This window comes from Cladophialophora bantiana (genome assembly GCF_000835475.1).
Source record: "Cladophialophora bantiana CBS 173.52 unplaced genomic scaffold supercont1.8, whole genome shotgun sequence".
Lineage (NCBI taxonomy): Eukaryota > Fungi > Ascomycota > Eurotiomycetes > Chaetothyriales > Herpotrichiellaceae > Cladophialophora > Cladophialophora bantiana.
Genome location: NW_015971582.1, coordinates 187,732 through 214,810, shown reverse-complemented (window position 1 = coordinate 214,810; position 27,079 = coordinate 187,732). Strand labels below are relative to the sequence as shown.

General features: G+C 53.1%; 8 protein-coding genes across 8 annotated transcripts; 5 read left to right on the top strand and 3 right to left on the bottom strand.

The window, feature by feature from the left end:
* Window positions 1-1,990: 1,990 nt before the first annotated feature.
* Window positions 1,991-2,269, bottom strand: Z519_05728 (uncharacterized protein; the record flags this gene model as incomplete). Its single annotated transcript, XM_016763468.1, has 1 exon — window positions 1,991-2,269. The coding sequence occupies one exon, from the start codon at window positions 2,267-2,269 to the stop codon at window positions 1,991-1,993; it is 279 nt and encodes a 92-aa protein (XP_016619792.1).
* A 226-nt stretch (window positions 2,270-2,495) lies between these two features.
* Z519_05727 (uncharacterized protein) lies at window positions 2,496-3,266 on the bottom strand (the record flags this gene model as incomplete). Its single annotated transcript, XM_016763467.1, has 2 exons — window positions 2,496-2,774; window positions 3,207-3,266. The coding sequence occupies 2 exons, from the start codon at window positions 3,264-3,266 to the stop codon at window positions 2,496-2,498; spliced, it is 339 nt and encodes a 112-aa protein (XP_016619791.1).
* A 359-nt stretch (window positions 3,267-3,625) lies between these two features.
* Window positions 3,626-4,769, top strand: Z519_05726 (uncharacterized protein; the record flags this gene model as incomplete). The annotated part of the gene is made up of 2 exons (XM_016763466.1): window positions 3,626-4,266; window positions 4,349-4,769. The coding sequence occupies 2 exons, from the start codon at window positions 3,626-3,628 to the stop codon at window positions 4,767-4,769; spliced, it is 1,062 nt and encodes a 353-aa protein (XP_016619790.1).
* A 686-nt stretch (window positions 4,770-5,455) lies between these two features.
* On the top strand, window positions 5,456-6,396 carry Z519_05725 (uncharacterized protein; the record flags this gene model as incomplete). Its single annotated transcript, XM_016763465.1, has 2 exons — window positions 5,456-5,532; window positions 5,631-6,396. 2 exons carry the CDS (start codon window positions 5,456-5,458, stop codon window positions 6,394-6,396), a joined length of 843 nt encoding a protein of 280 aa, XP_016619789.1.
* Window positions 6,397-6,795: 399 nt separating this feature from the next.
* Window positions 6,796-8,940, top strand: Z519_05724 (branchpoint-bridging protein; the record flags this gene model as incomplete). The annotated part of the gene is made up of 6 exons (XM_016763464.1): window positions 6,796-6,955; window positions 7,004-7,217; window positions 7,278-7,495; window positions 7,691-8,023; window positions 8,071-8,282; window positions 8,338-8,940. The coding sequence occupies 6 exons, from the start codon at window positions 6,796-6,798 to the stop codon at window positions 8,938-8,940; spliced, it is 1,740 nt and encodes a 579-aa protein (XP_016619788.1).
* A 533-nt stretch (window positions 8,941-9,473) lies between these two features.
* Z519_05723 (uncharacterized protein) lies at window positions 9,474-10,144 on the top strand (the record flags this gene model as incomplete). Its single annotated transcript, XM_016763463.1, has 2 exons — window positions 9,474-9,676; window positions 9,832-10,144. The coding sequence occupies 2 exons, from the start codon at window positions 9,474-9,476 to the stop codon at window positions 10,142-10,144; spliced, it is 516 nt and encodes a 171-aa protein (XP_016619787.1).
* Window positions 10,145-17,639: 7,495 nt separating this feature from the next.
* Window positions 17,640-18,395, top strand: Z519_05722 (uncharacterized protein; the record flags this gene model as incomplete). Its single annotated transcript, XM_016763462.1, has 1 exon — window positions 17,640-18,395. The coding sequence occupies one exon, from the start codon at window positions 17,640-17,642 to the stop codon at window positions 18,393-18,395; it is 756 nt and encodes a 251-aa protein (XP_016619786.1).
* A 5,555-nt stretch (window positions 18,396-23,950) lies between these two features.
* Z519_05721 (uncharacterized protein) lies at window positions 23,951-24,896 on the bottom strand (the record flags this gene model as incomplete). The annotated part of the gene is made up of 2 exons (XM_016763461.1): window positions 23,951-24,329; window positions 24,508-24,896. 2 exons carry the CDS (start codon window positions 24,894-24,896, stop codon window positions 23,951-23,953), a joined length of 768 nt encoding a protein of 255 aa, XP_016619785.1.
* Between the last annotated feature and the right edge of the window lie 2,183 nt (window positions 24,897-27,079).

Below are 27,079 nucleotides of genomic sequence, written 5' to 3'. Positions count from 1 at the left end.
GAGCGATTTCTTTTTTTGCAACTGTGGCCGCGGATTTTCAACGCCACGGCAACTTCTCTAGCGCTCATTGTGTCAATTCTTCTTTGTTCCCCAACTGTTTATTGTCTGTTGCTCTCAGACTGCCCATTGTCTCTCGGCCATCCTCTCCTCCTAGGCCAACAGTCCTTTATATTCCTAGACTTTCCTTTCCTAGACGTCCATTGTCCCTGGACCAGTCCGTTGCTCCTGGATTGACCTTTGTTCCCGCACTCGCTCACGCTGATCAAGCGACGGAGTCTCTCGAGCCGACTGCGGTTTGACCCCTGGACTCAATCCTCTGCCTTGTCAAGGGATGCTCACAGCAGCACCTCGTATATGCTTGTCGCCCAGAAGAGACGGCCTTGGAACTCGATTTTTTGTCCAATGCACCAGCGCAAGGCGAGGAAACTCTGCTTGCCCTTTGTTACACACGTGGTTTGCTATGGACATATCGGTTCATTTCAAGCGGCTCTCCATCCTTCTGGACGATGCATCGACCAGACCTGCCGCTCTGGAACAGGCCAAAGGAGGCGACTGGCGTGTTGATGCCCAAAATGAAGCAACCAATGAAGTTGACATCTGGCCTGAAGTTGGGCATATGTGCACTCGAACTGACTGACCTTGGGCAGACATGCGTCCGGCCAAATCGAGACTGACCCTCGGAACTGCTCTAATGCCACCACCCAATCAATCGACGACGGCGGTCGACTCTACGAAGCGCAGTTAAAGGTGCTGCGTGGGACAGTTGTGATGGTCTAATGAATGGCCATACCCTGTCTGGATCTTTTGACAACAGCTGATGCAGCCACGACACAGTGAGACGAGGTGCTGCCCAATATGACCGGATTCTGCGCAAGTGCAATCGACGAAATAGACAGGAAGTGCAAGGAACTACGAGCCCTCCGATTGCGATGAAGACTGGGCTCTGCTTTCCTCAGGCAGAACGCTTTCTCAACCAGGGTCACCAGACCATCTGTAACCATTGGCCCTTCATAGCTCATGGACCTCACCCTCCTTTCAGGGCTGAAGTATTCTTGCGCTACCCACTCTCTACGGCAGGCTTGACTAATGTACGTGTCCATTGTTCCAAGCTATCAAATCTCTGCGGACGGCCCACGAATGTGGAAGGATCTTCACGTGTGTTGCTTGATTTCAGCTTTGCGATTCGATGGGACGGTCATGTCACACGGTCGAGCGATTCCTTTGTCCCTGTCGCTTCGGGATCGTTTCAACTGGGAAGGGAACAAGAAGATGCTCGAGGGAAGTGCTGGTCACCATCGGCGATCTTGCGGAGCGGCCCTCTTCCTGTTTCCCCGAGGGAAGTGGGCGTGTAAATAAAGACATGGCTCTGTTTGAGCCATTCAAATTGAAAGTGGGCTCGCTTATAAGCTCTCCCCCGGGCTGCGAATGGGTAGGTTCACCGCAATTCTTTCTCGATTAGGCTTGCGTTCGCAGGCGACGGATACAATGTACAAGAGATGGAGGCAGACGGATCTCCGGACACTTACTGAGTAGACTCGCCCAAAGCCTTCTAGAAAACCTCGCGCATGAAATAGAATGATATGTACAATTGGGATTCAAGGACAAAGCTTTAGTGCCCAGTGACAACCTGCACGTTACATGGGAATTGAAGCTCTTGACTGAGAGAAAGTGTCCATCATGAAGAACGTTCTATGAGGGTAGAATCTAGGGTGAATAGAAGGTCTCTCCTGAATGCTGCCACCTTTTCCAGCCTGTCGCAATGACAGCGATAGATCGACAGGAGGATCATCAACAAATCACGTCAATAATGTGACAGCCAGCACCAGTGCAATGTTGGTCGGTCCGATTTAATCTGTAACCGACAAGCTCTCGCCCTGATAACCACTCAGCCATCAAGGAGACCTTGAACAGACACAGTGTGGTCAAGATGCGAAACTTTGCCCGTGGATCGACGCGCCAAAAGTACCTCGAGTCATCCCATAACGCCATCTCAGCCCAAGCCTCGCCGGGAGAGCGGCGCGGCTTTTTCTGCTGTTCTTCTGCCTCCTTCCCAATTGCGCCAGATGGCAGCAAACTCGAACGTCTTTGGAGCGGCGGCAGGCGGAGTATTAGGATAGAATACCATTTCCCATGAGACTCTCAACTTCAAGTAACTGGTGCCAATAAACTTGAATGACAGCTCGTACTTGCCATTCGTCGCTCCCGAGCTCGCGAGTTTCCTGGCTCGCGCGCTTCCGAGGGCAGAATGCCCCTTTGTGGCAGTTGGCATTTTTATCGACATACGCGTCGCTGCAGGACACGTTAATCTCGCTGCCAGGCTTCAGTAGGTGCGGACCGGAAATGTCCGTGTCGTCAAGGTGGTAAAACACCACCCGTTGAGCCTCGAAGAGAGAGATATCCGAGTAGAAACTGTCAAAGTGATCGTTGCAGAACAACCGGAAAGTCTCGCCAGTAAGTAGTCCGATGGGGATTGTCTTGCGTTTCCTCTGGGTCAGTCATTCCTTCTCCTTCCGCTCCCGTAGCTTCTCCAGCTTCCTTTCTTCGCGAAATTCTTTCAGCTCGTAATAGTACTCGGCATCAGACCCGCGGTAAGATCTCTCCGGCCGGTCGTCTTCTTTGTCCTCTCCCAGCTCTGACAGATCCTCGCCAAAGTCGTAGCTTGTCGCTACTCGGTTCTCGTCGATGCTGATCCCCAGGAATCGATCGTACTCTGACGGGAGATCGTCGCGGTGTCTCTGCACGCGACGAGGCTTCTCAACATGCGAAGCCCGTACCTGCGGGGGCGCCCCCGCTTAGCTGGCTTTGCCCATTGTCGAAATGATTCAATTGCAATGCCCCTGCTTAAATATCACGTGATGCGAACCGCTTACAGAGCTCCAGTATGAGAAGTTGTCAAACTCGTTCTAGTGATGTCCGGGGGCAATGCAGGAAAGCTTATGCAATATTGAGATGCAGGGAAGGGAACAGGCGCCGTGGGGAAGAAATCAAATCCTAAGTCGTTGCTAGGAAGGCATGGTAGAAGTTGTGCGAGAATCCGCTTCTCCGATGGAATCGCCACGAAGCTATCCCATGCAAGGCTACGCGTCAAGAAACGCGTCAAGAACTTACGCTCACTATGAAGCACAAGGCGTTCCGCGGTCAGGTAGCTCGGCTTAGCTCCACGCTGTGTTTGCGACGAAAGCAGCCGCACCAGCGTCCTCTCACACCTCAAGTCGCAATTCAACAGCGAAATTCACAGTGGAAAGGGAGGTCTGAGCTCTCGGCATGGCGAGCTGCCTAACGCAATCACGTTGGATTCATTCCACGCGTGGACCATGTGGCTGGCGAAGACGGTCCAAATTTCATCCGAACACGGTTATCAAGTGGTCCGCGTCAGCTGGCGCTTGGTCGGTCGGTAGCTAATTTACGAGACTCGTCGTTCCCAGTATCTGTTCGGGTCGAATGTGGAGTTCATCTTCTAGCTCGACCAGCCATGCCGCGCGTTGCACATCTTGCAGGCAGAGCCCGCTATTGCTAGCACTACAAAGAGTTGTGCGGTCGGAACAGCGGGATTAGCAGCCATTGACAGAATTGGGTCGCTTGTTGAATCGCGGAGAACGAAGAGGTCATACAGAAAGTCGCAGTCATGGCCCAAGAATTCAACTTCAAGCTTGATATCGGGCTCGCTCTTCGCACATTTCTCTATTCTCAGTTCCTGGACACCCCCCCCTATCCGACAAAGTCGTTCTCCGACCAGGTCATCATCGTCACTGGCTCCAATGTTGGTCTGGGATTTGAAGCTGCCCGACACTTCTACCGTCTCAACTGTGCGAAACTCATTCTCGCCGTGCGGACGATCTCCAAGGGCGAGACTGCGAAAGAAGATATTGTCCGAAGTGTGAGACACCGCTCTGATGGTGCAGAAGCGATCGATGTCTGGCCCCTGGACCTTTCGAGCACAGAGAGCACCTTAGCGTTCGCTGATCGTGTGAAGAAAGAACTGCCGCGTGTCGATGCTGTTGTAGAGAATGCGGGCATCAACAATCAAAGCTGGGTGGTCTCCGAAGGGTTCGAGCATACCATCCAAGTCAATGTCGTCAACACTCTCCTGCTCGGCATGTCGGTGCTGCCCAAGCTGAGAGAGACGAAGCGCAAATTTCCCGACTCCAGCCCTCACTTGGAGATTGTCAGTTCCGAGGCTCACCATTTTACCAGTTTCAAAGAGGTCAATGCCCCAGACATTTACGCCGCTCTGAATGACGAGAAGAGTTCGGATATGCTCGCCAGGTGAGTTTCTCAAACGGCGCGAATGTATCACCCACTCCGGTTGAGCCATCCGGGACCACAAGGCTTACACGAGAATGTACAGATACCCAGTCAGCAAGCTCATTGGCATCCTGTTTATCCGTGAACTCGTTCTACGCCTCCGAGAGCACGACAGATCCAGAACTGTGACAGCGTCGCCTATTACTATCACCTTGGTCAATCCGGGCTTATGCATGTCTGACTTGGATAGAAATGTGATACTTCCTGGCCGAATTTTGATGTATATCGTGCGCTTGCTGCTTGGAAGATCAACGGAAGTGGGTTCTCGGACGCTGGTATACGGCGCTTGCGCCGGGCCCGACTCTCATGGAGCCTTCATGTCGGATGGGAAAAATCAAGAGGTTGAGAAATGGATCTATTCGGACCTGGGCCAGAAGGCGCAATCCAAGGTGTTTGAGCAGACAATGAAAGTGTTGGAGTCGAGGAGGCCGGGTATCGGCGCGGAAGTCGGGTTGTCAGCTTGATGATGGTCTCGACTCTCAGGACTCAGGAGAACAGGTATAGATCCTTGTCTATCGAGCAAATCGGGTGGTGGGTTTCTGGAAGCATTCACCTGGACCATCGTCTCTCCCTTTCGAACCGAGATTACCACATCGCCATCTACTTACCGTATAGAATCCACAATGGAGTCCATACTTACAACGTGAACGGTTCATGATTGGCGGCTGGTCAAAGGATTCTCAGCCTAGACTTGAAAGGCGCCGTGATAACCGATCCTGGTCCAAAAGAACGAGACCATCAGACGTGCAGCCAAACATATCTTGTCACCTTTTTCCACGACCGTACATCTTCCCGTTCACTCATCCCGTGTATGACACTACCATGAATCTGGGCTGCTCTTCACCCCCGTACAATTTCACACAATGGTTGTAAGCGCTAACTACACCAGAACTTAGGGGAAGCGATACCATCGCCTCTGCCTCCAGGAGGATTTAGCCTGGCAACACGGTAGCAATAATATGAATCCTGACGCGTCTTTAGCATGTCGACAGCTGTTCTTGGAGCCACCTCTCCGCACAATACTGCCGGACTTACTGGGCTAACATATTAGAACGATGTTGCTCACGTTTAACCTCTCTGTGTGGGGTTTGCGTGCAAAGAAGAGTTCGGGGACGTGTACACAAGAGAGGAACAGTTGTGTCTAGCAACCATGTCGCGCAGGATCGACAGAATCCCAGAGAATCCTTCTTCGCTCAAGGTCAAACTCGTGGTCGCGAGCTGTAGTCGGTAAGTTCATATCCTCAATGAGGTCAAACCCAGCAACTGCAATGCTGTTTCGCTAAAGAGAGTCCACTGGTCCACTAACACTTCGCCTCCATCTCCAGCACAGCAACATTGGGCGTCTACCAAGCCCTTAAGACACTCGGCTACAAACCATACCACATGTACGAAATGGCCGTCTACGGGGGAGACACCCACTGGGAAATCATGATGCAAGGCTTCCGTGCCCAACACGACCGCTGGTCAGGCATCCAGCGCTATACCAAGCGAGAGTTCGACAAGTGGTTCGCGGGGTACGACGCCATCGTGGAAATACCTTCGTATTTCGACACTGCGTGCCTAGAAGCGTACCTGGAGGATCCCGAGGTGAAGTTCATCCTCACAGAGCGCACTCCACAAAGCTGGGCGAGATCGTTCAACGGCTTCGTCGGTAAGATTGTGACCGGCGTAGAGTCACCACCGATGAACATCCTCCGACACTTCAACCGAACGCTGAACTATTTTTGCCTGCTGAACATCGACTGCTACGACTACTGGAGCGATTGCTCGCGGCTCAAGGACGCCCGAAACCAAGAATATCTGATGAGGAATTACGAGCATTATATCCGAAGCGTCAAGAGGTTGATCCCCTCGGACAGGATTCTCGTGGTGAAGATCGAGGATGGGTTGGGATGGGAACAGATCTGTCCGTTCCTGGGTAAGGAAGCACCCAAGGGAGTCGAGTATCCGAGAGGAGTCGAGCACGAGGATGTCAAGGACAGAGTGCTGCTGCCATTGCTGAGAAACGCAGCGATGAAGCTAGCGTTGACTGTGATGGTGCCGATTGCACTTGGAGTAGGGGCGTGGTGGAAGTGGTCTGGGTCAAGTTGAAGAAGGGTGCCAACGTAAGCTGCTGCTCGAAATAGAGCAATCCTATCCATATAATCGAGAAACGTCGTCGGTGCCGTCCACCGTAAATGGGACCTATCCTACCTAATACCCAGCTCACCAGGGGCGTACTTGAGAGAATACTCGCTGGACTCGGCAGACATTGCCTTGTCAGACCGTAGCCACGTTTTCTTCAGTGGCTCTTTCTCGCAGCCCCATCCAGAAGAGGGCTAGCGCGGCCTTGGCGCGATTCCAAGTTCTTCGCCTCCCCTGCTTCTTCAAGCTGCACCCCCGAATTCAACCACTGCGACTTTGGACTGCATCGACAACGCCCTCAGTAGGCAGCGCATCATCGGTTGTCGTGTGTGTCCTAATACTCTTACCCTTGGTTCTGCATTCAACATGTCGTGGCGCAATCAAGGCATCACAGGTTCTAACAACATCCCCCTTGGAACGCGTCGTCGGCTTGGAGGCGAAGGCGATGGTGACTCGCGAAATGATAGCGCTGCGAGCTCTCCGGCCTGGGGTGACTCGAGCAAGCGTGGGCGAAGTCCTCCCAGAGGTACATCGTTCGAAACTGAACGCATCCATCTCACTAACGATCCCATAGCTGACCCTACGGCCGACGGCGTCAAGAGGCGTAGAAAGCGCAATCGCTGGGGTGAAGCCGGTGAAAATAAAGCAGCAGGCCTCATGGGCCTTCCAACCATGATCCAGGCGAACATGACAGCAGAACAACTCGAGGCGTACGCCCTCCATCTCCGTATCGAAGAGATCAGCCAGAAGCTGCGAATAAACGACGTGGTCCCTGCGGAAGCAGACAGGTGAGTTGTCCCCTCCGTATTCCACAATATCATTTCTCTACAGAAGCTAACGACTATCAGATCGCCATCGCCGCCACCTCAGTATGACAATTTCGGCCGTCGTGTCAACACTCGCGAGTTTCGTTACCGCAAACGGCTGGAAGAAGAACGCCACAAATTGATTGAGAAGGCCATGAAAACCATCCCCAACTACCATCCGCCTTCTGACTACAGGCGGCCTACCAAGACACAGGAAAAGGTCTATGTGCCGGTCAACGATTATCCCGAGATTAACTTCAGTATGCTTACTAACCCTATAACTCTGCTACAAACCCCCTTGTTTTGCTCGCTGTTCCACATGCTGTCGTCTGCTCTTCGAGATCCAGGAGGTAGACGTAGCATTCTACACTAACCATTATCTTTTCCATCTCCCTGAGACGTACTTTTTGATTTCGAGAATTTCATACTAACACTTAGCTTCTTTTTTTGCAAAGTCGGACTACTTATTGGACCTCGTGGCAACACCCTCAAGAAAATGGAATCCGAGTCAGGAGCCAAGATCGCCATTCGAGGCAAAGGCTCTGTGAAAGAAGGCAAAGGACGATCTGATGCAGCTCATACTAGCAACCAGGAAGAGGATCTACACTGTCTCATCATGGCAGACACCGAAGAGAAAGTCAACAAAGCCAAAGCATTGATTCACAACGTCATCGAAACAGCAGCATCCATCCCCGAAGGTCAAAATGAACTCAAGCGAAACCAGTTGCGCGAACTTGCCGCGCTCAACGGTACGCTCCGTGATGATGAGAACCAAGCATGTCAAAATTGTAAGTACATCGCCAGCTGTTTGACCAACTCGTACTGACACATTCAGGCGGGCAAATCGGCCACCGCAAATACGACTGTCCCGAGCAGCGCAACTTCACGGCCAACATCATCTGTCGAGTCTGCGGTAACGCTGGCCACATGGCGAGGGATTGTCCAGACCGACAGCGGGGCGCCGACCCGCGTAACAACATCCCTGGAGGATTCGGCGGGCCACAGCGTCGCCTGGGCGCTGCCGATGCTGTCGACCGAGAGATGGAGGTAAGTTCATTCGCATTTTCCTCTTCACATGATCACACTATCTAACACTCTACAGAATCTCATGCAAGAGCTTTCTGGCAATGCATCTGGGAACGGTCCTGCAGGTCGCATCGAAGCTGCACCTGGCGCCTATGATCAGGGTGACTCGTACGCAGCTGGCGGCGATTCTCGTCCCTGGGCACGCCAGCCGACTGGTGGTGTTGCTCCTTGGCAGCGGGATCGACAAGACCGACATGAACGAGACTACGCCCCGCGAGATTATGGCCAACGAGATTATGGCGATCGAGACTATAGCCACCGAGACGGCGGCTCGTCACTCCCGCCGTGGGCCCAGAGTCGAGGAGGGGATACACAAGGAGGATACGGTGCCGCACCCACTCAAGCAGCACCCCCCTGGCAGCAACCGCAACAGCAGCAACCACCTCCGGCACAAGGCTACGGGTATGGCGGGTATCATGGTTACGATGCTCAACCTGCATACGGCGTGCCTCCTCCACCGGCCGCCCCTCCTGGACTGAGCTCTTTCTTGCAGCAGTACAGTGGTACCGCCGCTCCCCCTCCACCACCAGATGTACAAGCTCCCCCTCCGCCGCCGGATCAACCTCCGCCACCGCCAGGCATGCGTGATTACTACCCACCACCACCCCCTTCGGCATAATATGTTGGATGGTCTATCAGCTTCAAATTCAGAATGTGCCAAATGTTGGGAGGGATTGGAAACAAAAGGAGAGTGGGATGGAGACAACTTGAACAGGAATTGGATTCAAAAAACATGGGAAAATTGAACTGCTTACGTGGTAACTCGGCAAAGGCGAGGTTGTTGTTATTGTATATAACCAGATAGGATTCATTACCAGCGCTTCAGTGTAATCACATTTTGTTTTCTGCTCGAGTCTACTCCGCTGTTGCTCGCTCGATCATTTTTGGCCCCTGACAGGCTGCAGCGAGGATTTCGATTACGTTCCTCGGTTGGCGCAATTGGACCAATCGCAAGGCCCGAAACTGGCATGGACCAACTGCGCTCTTGGCATTAAATGGCCGTCTCGCCGTCTTCAAGAGTTTGTTCAAGTCCATCTACAACTCCTTTTCCTCATCACTTCTTGCAGTGTTTCCATTGATCTCTCTTCTGACCTCGGTCTCCCAAGCCAATCTTCCACTCGGACCATCCCTTGATCCAAGGACACCACAAAAATGCCTCGTTCTCGTGGAGGTGCTTCCCGACCTGCTCCGTCGCGACCGACAGCTCCGGCTCCAGCTCCTCGGTCGGTAGCGCCACAGCAACAACAGCGTCCTATGTCCACTGCTGCCCCGACCGCACCCGTTCAACAGGCCCCTCCTCCTGTTCAAGCATCGCAAGGTCCCGGCCTCTTCGGCCAGATGGCCAGCACTGCAGCGTGAGTGACTTTTCCCCGGGTTCTGGAGATCCGCCACACGTTATGCGCGGTGGAGACGGATGGATTGCCAGAAAGAAAAAGAAAAAGGGGAACGCACAGAGAGAGATTTTTTGTCTGTTTATGATTCTGTGACTAATCTGTGCGCGCAAATGTAGTGGCGTCGCAGTCGGATCCTCAATCGGCCACGCCATAGGAGGTCTGTTCAGCGGCGGCGGCGGCTCCTCCTACTCTGCGCCAGCAGAGCAACAACAGCAGCAGCAACCCACCGACGCCTATGCCCGCACCGGCAATGCCATGCCCAACGCCCTGTACAGTCAGTCGAACTCGGCCACCGAGGCCAGCGGACCCTGTGCCGCTGACATCAAGAGCTTCACCGACTGCATGAACCAGAACCAAGGGAACATGACCATTTGCGGTTGGTACTTGGAACAGCTGAAGGCTTGCCAGCAGGCTGCGAGGCAATATTGAGAATGGCCCTGATGACGTGGTTTGATACTCCAAAAAAAATGTGGAAGGATAAACAAGACACACGCAACCGCAATGGGAACTCTGTAAATAGGAATATGGAAGGACTCTGAAGAGGAGTTTAACTATACAAGAGAGAGGGAGAGACAGCCAAAAGCCGTCACTTGCATTGGCATACATAGCGTGGAACCTGTTCGATTAGACTGTCTAATGGGGAAGATGTTCAGACCTCCCCCGAAAAAAATGATATCAAATCTCCCCACTCAGAAGGGTCATGTCCTTTTTGGCCTATGCAGATAATAGATTCTTCTGCTTCCGCCACACAGAAGCCCACCCTCGACTCTCGTCCTTGACCGACACGGCTCCTCTCCGCCTTCCTCTTCCTCTTACCTTGTCCTGTCCTGTTTTGTCTTGGTCCTGATCCTGAGAAAATTTCACACCGCCTTGGAAATGGGGGGGAGAGAGATCAGGGTCAACAGGTAGGCCCGGCCGTGCACAATCCTCGACGGAGAACACCCCGCCTAGTCGAGCTGGGACATCCTTTCTACTCCGCTCTTAACCGGCGGGATTGCATCTATGTGTCATCACGCACGAGGGAAGCCAGTGGAAAGACTGAATGCAGCATGCAGAATGCAGAAGGGGGCCCGAGGCTGAACCGGGACCTGTCGACCAGCGGCGATGGAGGAGGTATCATCTCGATGGATGATGCGTGCTTCGACTCTCTGGCTTGGGCTGGCTGGCTGGCTGGCTGGCTGGCGCTTGTACAGGGAGCGTTCACACGCGTAGTTCACCGCGTTCGAATCTCCCAACCTCCAAATCTTCAGTCCAAGTCCCCCGAGGCGTTGCATTGCGTTGGACTCGGTGCAGGGAAGGAAGTTGAGGTCGAGTTCGAGGTCGAAGCTGGGGTTTGTGGTTCAGTGAATGTCCCGATTTTCCCTACTCACCCGTGAACGAATGGACAGTTTCAGCTCTGACCGACTGATTGACTTCCGGACAGACAGACAGACAGTGGCAAGAGACCTTGGGCTCGGGATCTGAGAATTTTGAGCCGCTGGCTGGACGGAGAGTGTCCTTGATCTCGGACATGAGAGATTCGAAGCGTGTTTGGTCTGGCCGTCCCCAATGTACATGCCGAGTACCTACCTACCGATCGATCTCATACATGCCAGTGCTTGTATGAGACAGCCAGGTCGACAGGCCGCCGTTGATATTCCGCCCCTGTTGAAGCTTTCTCGGGATATGGTTCTGACCCGGTCCGCCGCCGCAGGATCGCATTGCCATTGTCTTTGCCGTTGCCGTTGTTGGACTGTAATGCGTTGCACTGCGTTGCATTGTCAGCGAAAGGATGGCGACTTGTCAGAGGAACAGAAAGGGACGTCTACCAAGCGCATCCATCATACTAGGTACTGTGCCAGCCAAACTCCTTTCTCCCGTGGAGAAACAAGCAAGGTCAATCCATCACCGTCCGTAACCGGTCCACAGGCAAATCCATATGCCGATGGCGCAGAAGACCGCGCCTGGTACAGGATGGGTCAGCGAAGGAACTGAGACAGGATTGCCCAACAAGCCCGCTCTACGGCAACAATCACAGCAACAACCAGCATGAAGAGCTCTGAGGATTCGGCGAGAAAGGACCATCATTGGACGAGGATGTTGACTTGGGAAAGCTAGCCAGGAAAACTCGGTCAGCAACAGGGTGAGCGAAACCTGTCTCTCTCGGCTCTGTGGTGTTATTCCAGGTGGTTCGACAAAAGGACCCGATGGTTGGGGAGGGAGGCGGGTTTTCCAACGGCCGTACTCGGTACAGTACCTACCTCGCTAGGTACCTCGTTCTCCCTGTTGCATGTACCCAATTCTTTGACCCGACAAACGAGCCGAATGCATTTCCCGAACCTACTAGTCCGGTTCCAAGGAGTGAAAAGTCAGCTCTTTGAGCTTCAGGTCTCGAACTTCAATCGACCAATTGATCTTCGGGTCCTGGATGCGGTATCACCGGGTGTGTGTTTGCCCCAGCAACCCAGGCATATACTGTAGTAATCAAGCGATGGTCTCAGTTCCGCGCTTGGGGGCTTTTTGAAAGTCAGATGAACCTCGGCAGCGTTGGCGGGATGGTATAGCTGTTCGTTCGGCACTGGTAGGGCGAAGTGCTCACCGTTGAAGTGGCGCCGGTCATCATGGCCGCAGGCCTGGGAGCATGCACGGCGCCTGACGGGAGGAGGTTCACAAAAGCCGCGACGGCACCCGGCCGGGTTTGATTGGTTCAGCGCCAACGTGTTGCTGACCCAAGGAGTGGGTGCCTGGTGTGGCCATGTAAGGCTTGGGGGTAGTAGCCATAACGACGGGTCCTCAAGAAAGAAAGGAACAGGATGGATGACCATGCCCGCCTATTCACATTGCTGAACGAACACGAGGATGCGTCCCCACTTAACCCAATATCTCCGGGCCTTGCAGAAATTACAAGGTGAATTTCCTGAAGTGGTGGAGGTGGCGCAGACGGAAAGGGGCTTTCGACCCTTCGTGGTCAGCACATGTTCCTAAAAGAGTACTTGGATTGGATGTGGTTGGGTGGACCGCTTCTTCACGTGCTGACAGTCAAGCTTCTTGGTCACCACCCTACCGGCCGGTAGGGCTTTGAGGCTCTGGAAAACATCTGATGCGAGGGGCTAATTATACCCACCGTACCTTGGGTTTGTTTTGAATAAGCAACTACTTACACACCTGGTTGGTTGGTGGATCTCGTATATCCAAGTGAGGGATGCGTAGTCACTCTGAAGCGCGGGCAAGTCACCAGCACTCTTGGATTTAGTTCGCCCGTCAGCACTCCGTCCGTGAAGGGTGATGGACTGGTGGGAGAGAAGAGGGGTGGATGGGTAGATGGGGTGGTAAGCTTCTGGGAGTCTTTGTCACAAAAGAGCAAGAGTCGATGGGAAGCATGGAGAAGCAGAAAAGCGGCAAGGTCTGTCCCATTCAGAGGAACGAAGACTGATAATGTCAGCAGCAGGACCAGTAGAAGGAGCAGTTTACCGAGGATGGCAGACAAAACACGGCGTTAGGACGGCAAAACGGTCGATTGTGGTGTTTTCTTGGGCCGTTGTTGGCGGTGGGCCCACCAACGTGGTCTTAGGGCTGAGAGCAGACGAAACAAGACAAGATCGTTGCAGTGGCTAAACGGCCGGAATTTGAGCCGCCTCGCCTGTTCGGCGGAAATGGTTGCTCGGATATTGTGTGCTTGGGAGGACAAGAGGAGTCTGTCATCCCTCCGAGTTTCCCCATGCAACGTCCAAGACAGAAAAGTTGAGTCAGCCAGTGATTTTGAATTTTTCCTTTTCTGCCAATGACGGCCGCCAGCCGAGCATACGCTCATATTGGTTCCTTGTATAGTGCACCCGATTGGGATATAGATTTTGCATGGTATGTCGTGGTAACATCAGTATACAGGTATTACTGCACACAGCCCGCGGTAGCCAATGTTGGGAGATGGATACTAGAGGCAATGCTCCTTTCGTGACTCACACTCACCGGAGATGCAACATGGCAGCATGGCAAGAAGGTTGTTACAGTAGATTGTCAGACTCGTTTTGTTCTTGGGCTGTTCTCAAAAGGGCGCGCATCCTCGTGTGAGGTAGACAGGTATGCGGCGAGAATACTGAGTTAGTCAGCAACACAAGAAAATAGGGGTCCAACACAGCCATCAGGCGGGACAGGCAGGACAAGATTGAAGATCTAGGCAGGCGATTGAGAAAGTTCCCCGCAACGTGTCAGAGCTCCAGTTCTTTGGTTCCGTCGACAGTTGCTGCAGTAGGCGAGCATGAATACCAACTCCTAGCGACGTTAATCTCTTTCTGGTAATTGGAACTGGAATCAGAGAGCGTATTTGTCGAGACACCTGCTTCTAAGAATAAGCACAGCCCCCTTGGCGCTTGCAAAAGTACAGACGATCGACGCAGTGACGGGATCGTCAGCAGTGACACTGCCTCTGCTGGCCGTCACGCACAAGCATCAGCCCGCTCTTCGAGAAGGTTGCCGCATTAAGTAAGCCCACGCAGCCTCCGAATTTCCCAAGCAACTAGCAGATAGTGCTGTAACCCACAATCTGTCACCGACTGGCATACCAAAAGCCCGCCAAGGGCCTAAGACACTAGCCTTTCCCGTACCGAGTACATCATTCCCAAAACAGGCCAAAAGTGCGAATGGGAAATGTAAAAAAAATCCAAATTCTCGTGTCGTTGACTCACCGCATATCTGAGGAAATCGAAATCGCATGGTAGGGGATGCTGACAAGGGGGTTTCCGTATCTGGTATGCGGTCTCTGAGTAGGCCATCCTTGGACATCCCGATCCAGATGAGTGATGCCTGAGTCCTTTCTTGACAGTGCCTCAGGCAGCCGTCAATCTGATTCGTCGCCCTTGATCTGAATTTCTTTCGCATTCGACCAGGGGAAAAACAACGCGCACGGAAATTGGTCGTCCTTGTCCTTTCCGGAGACTTGAAATATCCCCCGCGAACATGGTCACGAGCGCCATTTTTGAAGCACGAAGACGAGTCGGAAGGCCTTTCAACTTCGGAAGCGCGCAGATTGTCTGTCCCGCTCTTCCGTTTCTTCGCGGTCACGAGGCTGAAGCCGGGGTTGAAAATGTGAATCTTCCCAAGGTGGGGAGGAGCTGGGAAGTAAAGGGACCTTTGGTGCTGGAGTGGACTGGATTCCAGGGTGCACAAATCGGCCGAAGTCGGTGCATTATGCCCAGTCAATGTCGCACAAGAAAACAGGGAGGGCGTGGGGGGGCGCCATGGAGATTGCCAAAGGCCGAGAGCGTGAGAAGAGACGAAGAATCTCGGACGAACAATTCGTCCTGCGGGCGGTGTTTGTAGGGTGCCAAAGCCAAGCTGCATAAATGCAGGCCTAAACCACTTCAGGCACTAGCTTCAGCATAACCTGCTTGCGGCTCGTCATCACATTTTATGCCCGACGGCGCTTTCGGACCCGGCGTGAGAATTGCTGCAATCTGTCCGAGCCAGCATTTGTTTCCGAGCTCTTGACCGGAATCTCAATGCACCGTCCCTTTCCCCTTCAAACCGCCAAGCAGTCAAAGCAGCACGATTAGTTTTCCCCCTCGAGCAAGTGTCCGGATAGGGCAATCGGGCAACACACAACCAACAACTGGTGACAGCTCACATATTGTTCCGAATACGGCGAATACGGCCCCAAGAAATCGTGGCTTGACAAGCACAATCCCGCTTTTGTATACGAATGCGAGCACCCAATACGCAAGCCAAGTTGTCACAGACACTGAATTGCGAGATCAAGGCGCCCATGGGCCAGCGTGGCTGGGTCTCTCCATCTTTCCTCAATCAGGCAGAATTAACCAGAAACACGAGACACGAATTCGATGTCGTTGTGCGTAGCTAACAAGATCTCTGCGTCGCAGGCAGCCAGCAATCTTAATGTTCGATGCAGCTCAGCCCACGGTAAGGCGACAACGAATGCGAAATAGCCTACACGACAAGTCTGCATTCGAGAAGCTACGGGGTCTGTATGTCAAAGTTTATCAGGAGATATTCGGCCGGTGCGACCAGCTATTGAGACGAAGCCCGAGGAATACGATGGCCAGATCTTCGGGGACATGTTGTGGCTTGAACAGCCTCCCCGCGACACAGTCAAGACTGAGGTGTCAAGGCGTCTGCGAGTTATAGGCGGGGTTGAGTGTCTGAGAGCCCAAGCGAGGGGCAATGGGCGACCTGAAACAGAGTTCCCCAGGCGTCTCGAGCTCCCCCTCAAGCCCTCAGCACGGCCTTCAGGCCCATCAGCCAGCCCCCGACAGGACAATCCCACTGTTTCTGGTTCCAGGCATTGATCACGACAGGTCCTCCTGTTACATATCCTCCGCCTATCTTCTAGGGCTTCAGGGCTGACGGCCATCCCACCAATGCCAACGCGAATCACCCGTTTTTCACGGGGAACTAGCACAGCTTCCTCTAATGCAATTCCCCCTTCGAAGGAGAGCTGGTTAAATCCCGAAGGCACCAAAGAAATTGGATGAATTAGGAAAGAGTTCTGGGGGGCTGGATTTCCAAGGGGACAGGTGATGGCACCAAATTATCGATCAGGCGAGGAAAACCTCATGCTGCTTTGAAATTTGACCTCTGTGGCTTGCCTGCCCGGATCATGGAGCCAAGTCGTCATTGTTCAGGTCATGGAGTTTAGCAAGGAAAGGTGGGATTTGAGATACGATTTGGGTAGGCGCAGGGGTGCAATACGCAGAGTCAAGAGAACAACTGGATTACGAGAGGCAGAGTCCAGAACCACGGTTGACCGCCAGGTGGCACAGGTATGTAGACATGAAGCCGTCAGCCAAGGCGAAGGTTACAACGCACAGGCTTACCAAGACACCACCCAAGGACGGTCAACCATTGGCTAGTTGGTGGGACAGAGCGACCGGGCATTTCTCAGCAAGCCCTCAGTAATGTTTTCCTTGGAGATGCGGTCCAAGAGCTTCTCCCACGTCTAACCGCTTGTCGCCTTGTTCCCCCATCTGATCAAATCATGGAGTGAGGACCGCGGAAAATGTAATAGTAATCGGGAAACTCTCCCAGTCAACGTGCTCTGACCCAGATAGGGTACCGGAATTGATCAGTACCAATCAGCGCAGGAAATAAGCCATAATCTTGCCAAAATACCACGGCTATTGATGGAGATTAGACCAATAAAGACGAAACATACAGCAAAGCAACGCGAAGGGGGGATGCCGTAAGAAAGGCGGGCGTGAGATCAGCCCGACGAGGTCAACAGGTCGAGGGTCGAGGGCGCGAGCACGTTACTCGACTCGGAGCTGATTGCGACCCAGGAGCCGGGAGCAGGGCAACGAGGGGCAATAAACCGTCCGAGCATCAGGCAGACAACAGGCGAGACGGCCGAGCCTGCGAGCCTGAGGCAAGCACGTAAATCAGTGATCAGTGCATAACGGATAATGACATGCTGCTTTCAGATTTCTCAGCCTGCAGCCCTTGAGCCCTTAGTCCCTAAGGGGCAAGAGTCACTAGCACAGTCAACTCGGAGAGAACGTAACACCGCCCTCGGGTTTAGTCTTGGGTCCTCACAGCCCTGAACTCCACCCGCGACCAGGGTACCCTGGCACCCCTGGCTGACCCCCTGGCCCTGGTTCATGGTGGAGTTCGGCCTTTACGCATGCTCGACACTCGCACTCGTTTCTTACTCAGGCACCTTCAATAATCCTAACGTTAACGGGCCCGCCATCCATCACTTTCTTACCAACCTGTGAGTTTACAAAAGAACTCGTCCACCCTCCCCCTCCAACCAGCCTCCTTTCTTCTCTCCATCATCAACATTACCAACAAACAACAACATTGATGAACGTCGAGCACTAAAGAAATTACAGAAAGTCGAGTCGAAAAGACTGGACCACCAACCAACACCACGAACTATTCCCATTCAGTACCCACACCAGTGACTCAGAAAGCAATCCCGTCAACAACAATCAAAATGCCTTCCTCAGTAACTTTCTCCGCTTCTACAGCGAACACCAAATCTGCCAGCCAGTCCATCTACACCCGCCCTCCCCAGAAGAAGCAAAAGATGAGCATCACTCAGACCTACTTCCTCGCCCACAGTGCTCGCGGCAAGCTCTCTCGCGAGGCTGCCCGACCTGACCACGACCTCCGCCTGTTGGTGGGACACGCCAACATGCTCGACTCTCTGATGCTCGATTTGGCAAACGCCGAGCAGGAGCAGGAGCGGTGGTTCAACAACATCGTCAATGGATCGCAGGCACAGGAGGAGGAAGAGGAGGAGAGACATCGACATGTCGAGACCATCGTGGAGGAGCCCGAGGCCGATTGGGAACCTGAAGACGCCGCCAGCTCTGAAGAGGAATCCGAGGACGAGACCGAGCAGAAGCCTGACACCAAGGTCACCGCCATTGAAGTCGACTCGGATATGGAAGATGACGAAGACGAGGAGAACGAGGAACTGACCCTCGTCCGAACTGCCTCCAGACACTCACCTCCCGAGCTTAGCCTTGACACCGACTCGGACTCGGAAGACGAACAGATGCCGCCCTCACCACCCGCCACCACCATCCAAGTCTTGAGCGAGAAGCAGAGACAAGCCATCGCCACGACTTCATTCTACGACGCAAAGGACAACGCGTCGTTATCCCCCGAAGAGTCGGAAGCGTTTGAAGAAGAAGGCTTCTACCTCCCTTCAAGGCAACAGCCAACCATAATCGCTGCCTACTGAGCAGGTTGATTGACCGCCCTTGAAACGACTCTTTGTGATACCCCAGCGTTCTAGCAATCTCGGCATCTCACGGCATCTTGACGTCTTTAAACGAGCGTGGTGTTATTGGAAATCTACACTTCTGGATTCTTCAACAGTTGAATCAAAATGTATTCAAACGGAAATTTGGGCTAGTCTAGGAGGAACAGGAGCAGGGAGTTTAGAGGCGATTCGAGATTGAGGATGGGGGATTCCAGAGCCTCATTGCCGACCCAGTAGTCGTGGCTTCTGTGCCAGCATGGGAAAGCAATGTCAGGTTGGGAAGAGCTCATTCTCGACACCGACCACTCTGCACCAGCCTTGTCTCTGGTTTCTCAACATGACTCTACTCTGTACCAACGGCAGATAGTTCTCCCTCGATACTAGCATCGGAGGTTGAGACAGCTGACACAAATGATAATCCATGAAAAACAAAAATCCTGATGTTTCTTTTCTGTTGAATCTTGCAAATTGAGCACAGCACGGGTCTACAACGATTGCCTTGATGATCTCCGATCTCTCCCAGGCATGTGATAACGGCGCCTTTCTGTCGCTCATTCGCTGTTGCGTAAGAGCCGAACTTGGGATGGCAGGGAGTTTGGGAAAGAAAAGTCGCCGAATCCAGCTGATGATCTCCCATCCACTCGGAATCGGATTTCTCTTGCCTCCATTTCCTTTTTTTTCGCGCGAATTTGCGGAGACCAGCGCAGACCAGTCAAACCAGGGCAGGCCTTGATCCTTTGCGGCCGAAAGCATCCGTGGCCTTATCCCAATTAGTACTAAATCATTCCTGAGGTATTAGGTCGCCCCCAATACGCCCATGCTTTGGTTCTCTTTTGTTTGTGTCAGTTCTCGGCCCCGTGGTGGTCAGCGCAGAGGCCGAAATCAAAGAAAATCAATCATGATCATACGTTCAAATCAAATCAGAAAGTCAAGGTTGCCTAACCCTTAGGCCAAGGGCTCTTTTTGAGTCACTCGTCTCTTTGTTGGTTTGGCTTGGATGGTCGTTTGACGGTCGTTTGATGGTCGTTTGGTCGGTTTACTTGGTAGTCCTTTGCGTCCTGTGCATCTTCGCGGGGGGCACCTCTTCGTACCGAGTAGCAAACAGCAAAGACCCACGTACGAAAACTCTCACCACCACTTCACTTCCTCACCTCGTCACTTCCATTAGCTCTACGACTAGTTCCGAGTCCCTTACTTCCGCTTCCTGTGCCCTTTCGACAAAATTCATTGTGGTTCTTCTCACCCCCCCAAAAAGTAATTTTTAATCCAAATTCATTTTTCGTCTTGAATTTCTAACCATCCGTTCCCATGGCCAATAAGACCCTATCACTCCCGTAAGCAAGAATCGAATAGAATCATATCAACGGGAAGGCCACAGCGCAGAGAAGAGCGCAAGTGTGCCCCAGGCCTAATGACTTGGCCTGCCTTCACACAGGCTGGTCTCCTATTGCCTGAGGAATACATCCCGAACAGGACGAGGTTTGCCCTCGGGAGGTGTCGACGGATTGTTTTGTCGGCCAGCAGACACTAGGCTTACTCGATCCTGATGCAGCCCTTTTTTGGCCACCGTGTTGCCAATTCCCACCATCCGGGTTTCAACTGCGAAAGCGTTTCCGCTGCTACGGTGGTCAGTTCCCTGGGCGATGCTAAGCTGCGGAGACGACGCGACGGTATTCTGCGATTCACGTCTATCAGACCATCAGGTGCTTCAAGGCCCCCTGGTATTCCGCCCCGTTAGACAAGGTCTGCTTGAACCATTCTCCATGCCCCCTTCCTTCTTGCTATCTGATCATGAGTCTTGCGGGACGTACGAGGAGGTATGCTTTCCACATCTCTAAAGAGGTCAGTCGACATGTTGATCAGGCGCGCTTACACTTGCACCAACTGTGTCTCCAGTATGTCATGTCCCGGCTTTGGTTTAAGGTGTGAAGTTTGGCTGGTTTCTCGCTCCCAACTATGCCAATGCACAGAAGAGGACCCAGACAGTCGGGTCACCTTATCAGTGTCCAGACCATGTGTCGATATTCAGGCCCAGGCTGGAGAGGGCGGTGGGAGGCCCAAGAGACATTTTGGGGTCCAAAAATGGGATTTGCTGTCAGCGTTTCTCTCCCATTTGGAGGCCGATCCTCCTCATACTGGAGAACGATGACCCTGTTTCGTTTGGTATACCCGTTTTTGTATCCAACCCTACATTTCAGGAATCAAGCCTCGCCAAGCTTGCTGCTTTCTGACAGGTGTTTCAAATCTTCAGCATTACTCGGTACCCTCATCTTCCTCATGCTCCTTGTACGAAGTTTAGATGTGATCGGTAATTTCAGCCCCCATCTGCTCAGCTCGGCTGAGTTGCCTTCGTACTGGTAATTGTACTTGTTACAAGGACTCCGTCGACTCGCTTCTCTTTTATCCATGTCTGCGTCCAAGATCTGCCGACTGCCCACTGCCAACACGGGCATTGGCGCGTGGTTGAGTTGCTGACTGATACCCAGTTGCACCTACATAATTGCATAATTTTCCTTCATTCGGTGTGGAAATCTTATGCCAGCGCCAGTGGATGCACCTAACGGCCCAAGGGCGAGCACACCACCTACCATCTCCCTCCTCGCCTGCATTCCTCTCCTCCTTCATTTGACGTGGCTTGCCTTTTTGACGAAACCAGAGCAGAATGATGGTGCACACTCGACACCTCAAGAGCGCGGCAGACCGGCGCTTCGGAAGAGCGGATCTTGTTGCTTCCAGAACTTGGGTGATCACCGGATGATGAGATCTGGTGGACACCGAACGGCGGATGGGGACCGCCGCAAATCACGGGTACCCCTTGGCGAGCGAAGCCAACAGTGACACAATACGAGGTTGGCCGGCCGTTGTATCACCCAAAGGCTTCTCACGTGGCCCCTGGATTTGCTGCTGCCAGCACAGCCCGTCGCTCCTCCAATCACTGCTGCGCACAAAGGTCAACCAACCTGAAACCATTGAACCCGTGACCGCTGTTTCGACAAACCTCCTTGCAATGTGTTTGATAACGTGGCCTGCATCCTTCATGCAGTCGTTTCTGCAAGCTGTCGCTCCTTTGCCATTTCGACGGGTCACAACTCCCGCTTTGCCTGCCAAACAGTATGTCACAGATACAGCGCATTGCCTCGCCAACTGTCAAATCGTGCAGGGCAGCTTGCTTGCCAAAGCTTGCGCACATGGGGCTCGAGTCAGCACGCACCAGATCTTCAAAGATCTGAGCTCGTCTCTGCGGTCTATACCATCTGCATAGATAGGCAACCACGATACCGTCCTTCTAACCGCGAAACGGTAAACCGTGCAAGGATGCGATTGCACGCTGCGTGCTATGTCGTAATGAGGTGGATGACACAGCTCCTGATTCTGGGGAAGGCCTATCAACAACCCTGGTATGCGAGACACCCTCTGCAAAAGGTGGCTGCCGGCGACGCTTGAGGTGCTTTCCCTGATGGACCCGTTGGAATATTCGCCACGGTTGAATACACGCTTCATGGTTTGGACCAGCCCGACTACGTGGGACGTGATTCGAAGAGTCCAGTTCCATTTTATCCGCCAGCACGAATCATCTATCTACGTATGCTATCTGAGTGCTAACCATTCCTTTTCCGTGCGGCCTTCCAGAAACATTCGACATTGGCTGAGTGATCTACTTTGTCATCCAGTTACGCGCACGGGGCATATTGAGGGGACCTTTTGATTGGTCAAGTAGTTTCCTATAACGGAATATACTGTCTTGTCAGCACTGCAAGTCTGCCAAAATTTTCAAAGGATTTGAGCAAGCGGGACGACCATGCCGTCCTGGTTTTGGGCTGGCAGCTTCCTTCACATGCAAGTTCCCCTACCTCCTCGCTGCCTTGGTAAGCAGGTTGGACAGCCCAACGTTCTCGTGACCACTAGGGAGCCTGCCATTGTTACACTTGGTCAATCGGGACCAGCAAGGCTGGAGGCTCCGCTCAGAACACGACATTTGTGCTACACGAACTCCCGCTCGAGTAAGTGGATCAATAAGGTGAAGAGTGTTTGGCTCCTTCTGGCCCTCTGCCCCTCTTTTTGAAAAGATTTTCATTCCTTCGTCTCATCTGCTATGGATTCAGATATACGAGGCTACAACGTTAACTGGCGATCTGCCTACGATGCCGTCACCGCCAGCCTTGTGACAGCGCAGTTATGGAGACATTTGTGTCGTGGTGGCGTCTGAACGGTGTGATTTTTGACGTCGCCGGCGCTCTGTCACCCTCAACCCTGTATGTAACCTACAAGGCTGGCAAAGCTAACGCATCTGCCATAGTAGCGAGACTAACTCCCCACCAACGCTATCGACCGAAGCAGAAAAGCAGGGACCAAGCTATAGCAATAGCCTGAATCCCAAGAAATCACCCGGACAGGCGAGATATTACGGCAATGCAAGTGAAGGACCGATGGAAGCTACGGAGTTCCGGTCGACAGACCCCCTTGCCCAAACCTCCATGACCATGTCTCCACTTTATTCAACCGCTTGGACCCAACGAAGACTGCTGTAGATGATATCAGCCTCGTCAAAGACGGCTTGCTGCTTTCCAAGGTCTCATGGAAGCTGTGGAGCTTTCCACGATAGTTACTTTGACGGGGCCGCGCTCTCTACAGATTGCTACCCTTCCATCTTCCTCCACCCTGTACGACATAGCCTGCCGGATCACCCTGCAGAGAATTCAAATGATGCAAGAGAAGGGCCTCATGGAAGCTGCAGGACTTCGAAAGGGCCACGATCCCTCCTGATCCCTCGTTACCCTCCCCTGTCCCTGCAATCCTCTCTTCTCCTCCAGTCGGAAGGGATCTTTTACTCCCCCAGGGATTACAATGCACGAACGTGACCAAAGACAGCCCTCTATCCAACCACATCATCGCTTAGACAATGCAAAAGACGCAAGCTTGCAAGCAAGCAAGCCAGCGTCGAAGCTGTCGATCCCTGCTGGTCGACGAGGACCTTTTCAGACCACAGCATCCACCGTCACCCTCGTGATGATGACGATGTCCAGGGTGCCTTGCGGTGCCGAAGATTCTCTCGGCTCGCTGGTCGCAGTAGCGACGACCCGCAAAGCTTATCGTCGGAGGGCTGAGGGACAGGGAGAAGATGACGCAAGGAACGAGCAAGCAAGCAGACAAGCAGAGGATGGGATGCAGGTGTGGAAGAGCTCACACACACACACCCTTGTGTCGGAACACTCGAGATGGCCCTGGCCGGGGTGGACATGTCGTAGGAACGAACCCAAGGCAGAGCCCAAAAGGGGCGGAAATGATCGGCCCAAGCACATAATTACCATGTGCATACTATATTCCAGGTAGGTATGTCAAGTATGTATATTCGTTCGCTTTGGTGTTTAGGCTACGCCGACCTAGCACAATTTCCCTTCAGCAGTCGTGTTAGTAGTCGGGCAGGTAACAACCGACACTATCCGATGCCATGCCATGCCATGCCATGACCGTTCTCTTTGTCCTTGCACCTATCTATGTACCCGTCCTTGTCCCTCAGCTTTGTCTCCGTCCTACTACTTCTTCTTGGCATCGTCCTGCATGCCCTGGACGATCCAGGCACTCGACTTCTTGGCATACTCATCCATGGTCTTCTGGTCCTTGAGGCGGTCCTTGATGGTGAGCGGCTCGGGGACGTCGCAGCCTCGCTTGACGGCGGGGCGGGCGGATATCATGGCCTCCCAACGCTTGAGGGCGGGGAACTCGTCCATGTCGACGCCGGCCCAAGCGGCCCACATGACCCATCCGATGGTGGTGATGTCGGCGACCGAGATGTGGTCGCCGACAATGAAGCCCGAACGCGACGCCGCCAGGTGCTTGTCCAGCACGCCGTACAGCCGCCGCGTCTCGTTGACGTACCGCTTCATCCCGTACTCAATCTTCTCGGGCGCGTACCTTTGTGCCGGGCGAGGAGTGTTAGTATGTTCGTTCCGCCATACTTTCTTTTTTTTTTCACCATCGTACTCATCGTCACCATGCTCGGGATCGGGATGGGGATCGTCGCAGTTACCCCGGCGGGGAAGTGCTCACAGCCCTCCCCCAAACAGAAATTTGTCTTCACCTCACGACTCACCTTACAAAGTGGTGGGCCTGGCCCTGCATGGGCCCCAGGCCGGCGTTCTGGAAATATGTCCAGTTGACCATCTCGTAGTACTCGCGGGTGCCGCGGGGGAAGCTGATCCTGTGGTGTTCCTGGTCGTACTCGTCGACCAGGTACTGGAAGATGCCGCCGGACTCGAACAGGCGGATGGGCTGGCCGTCGCGAAAGGTGTCGGTCAGCGCGGGGATGCGGCCGTTCGGGTTGATCTCCAGGAACCAGGGCTCCTTCTGGCGGTTCGTCGAGATGTCGAGGTGCTCCACCTTGTACGGCAGGCCCATTTCTTCCAGCGCGATCGAGATCTTGATGCCGTTCGGCGTCGAGTCGGTGTAGAGGGTGATGTTGGGCTGTTTGGAGTCGGCCATGACGCCGGTGTTATTGGTGGTGGTGGTGGTAGTAGTGGTGATGGTAGAAGCGGCGGTGGTAATATGTTGGGCTTGTTGCTGAAGGTGATGGCTCATTTCCCACCTCGAGACGGCGACCACCTACCTAGATACCTTTTAACCCGTCGCTTCGATGACACAGTAATGACCATTGGCCTGACATTACTATAAGAGCGCGCTATACGCGATACGCCAACCCCACCAAAATAAGAGCCTCGGATGATTATTCAATCATTTCGTCACCATTTCCCCCCTCGCTGTCCCCAACGGCACCCTACCCAAACAGTGCTCTCTCCCTATACCCAGTAGTAATCTGGTGTTTTCATTCGGTCTTCTGTCCGGTGCGCTGATGATTAAGCGTCTGGGTCAGGCCTTGGATCGAATTGAACGCCTGACCGTAGATGGGATGTGAAAGTGAGTGATGGTCGTAAATAAGCCAAATAGAAACGATGGACCCAGCAGACCGGCCGGGGAAAGGGGGTCTAGGCCATCAACATTTGCAATCCTCTGGCCCAGCAGAAGCTTGGAGTGCTCCGCATTCCGCGAATCATCTCTTTCAGCGGCAAAAGTACTCTTGCGACTGGAGACTGGTATACTCATCCTTTACTAACCATACCACGCTTAATTCATTTCACCGAAATGCATTGCGGCTATGGTGAGTGAATGCGCAGGAGTCGACAGTGCTCGGGAATGAAGCGGCTACATAGCAGATGCCTCTCTGGTCTGACTATCTCACCGCGTTTGATGCAGATTCACTTGGAAAGAGGAGGACGATGCTGCTCTGAGGTCGCCAGCGGCGGAAAAGCTTGACGGCGAGATGAGCAAGCAGTCGATGTAGCACTAGGTTGATGACTGGTGGCGACCGCCAGCCCATTAGGAAGGGGATAAAAAGCGACTATGTTGAGTCGATTCAACCGTGTCCGCAGCAAGTCCACATGTTGTAGCCGCTATTATTAGGGGCAGTTGGCTTAGCGCCAGCTTAACCGATTCCAGCTACATAGTAAAAGTGACAAGCGTCGCCTCTGCTTGCATCTCCTAAAGACCAGGCATATGGACATGTTTCTGCTCTTCGTTCACAGCTCGGATGACCATTTGAACCGCGAACCCGTGTCATACGCATTTGCCATCTTCAAACTGACGGCAGCGTCTTTACCTCGGAAAGGGAGGCAGACTCGTGCTAGAGTCTTCGCACCACAAAAAAGAGCACGGCATTTGATATGAATTTTGTCTACTCCAAAAGTGCTCAGGACCCAAAGCATGTTATTACAGCGAGATCCTATACGCCCTGCGAGCACCCTAGGCTAAATAGAACTTTCCGGTTTTGTCCGCCCGATCACTGCTCTCCTGCGAGGACTGCTGCCATTGAGTCGACCCGCATAGGAGGGGACTGTGTGGCATGCGTGGATGGCAAGCTTTTGAGAGTCGTAGATCTTTACCAGTACTCGGCTCAAATGGAAACCAGAGCTGAATGTACTGATCTCGTATCGAGGTATCAGTTACGAATAGCAATTAATCAGATAGCAGATGATACCAATCATCGCTCGGCAAATCAGTCTGTGTGGCCATTGGGTGCGTTGAATGTTTTTGTTGATGATAGACTCGACTGTCCCTATGGCCCCTGGTTGTCTGTCACTCTGTACACATGAGCGTTAGCTGGTCGCCATTTACATTCAGTTCTGCAGGTCCTGGGAAAGTGATCATAAAAGGTGATGCTGAACTTCCGATCTTCCATTCGATAATATCTGCTGCACACTCAAGCTCGGGACATGTATTCTGGGAAAACATCCCAATTTCCTGAGTTTTGCTTCTGGCTCACCATGGCGGGTTTCTCAAGTCTTCGACCAACCACCCACGGAGACATTGCAACCCAAGATTCCGTTTATCTACTATAAGATTGGCGGATCTTTCGTGTAACGTCAAGTGATGATCACCACAACCGCCAAAATTATCAGAGCAAAGACCATCGACAGCGGCCTCTGTTCGTTAACACCAGTCGATACATCCTGTCACAAGAGAAGACTCGCGTTAGAGTCTCGATAGACCTTTCCACACTGGGCTCACTGTCTTGGTCGCCATCTTGCATGCAACCATTCTCGGTTGATGGTAAATGCTCCTCCATGACCTTGCCAATCTCGTTCAAGACCTCCGACTCGCTGTCGTATTGC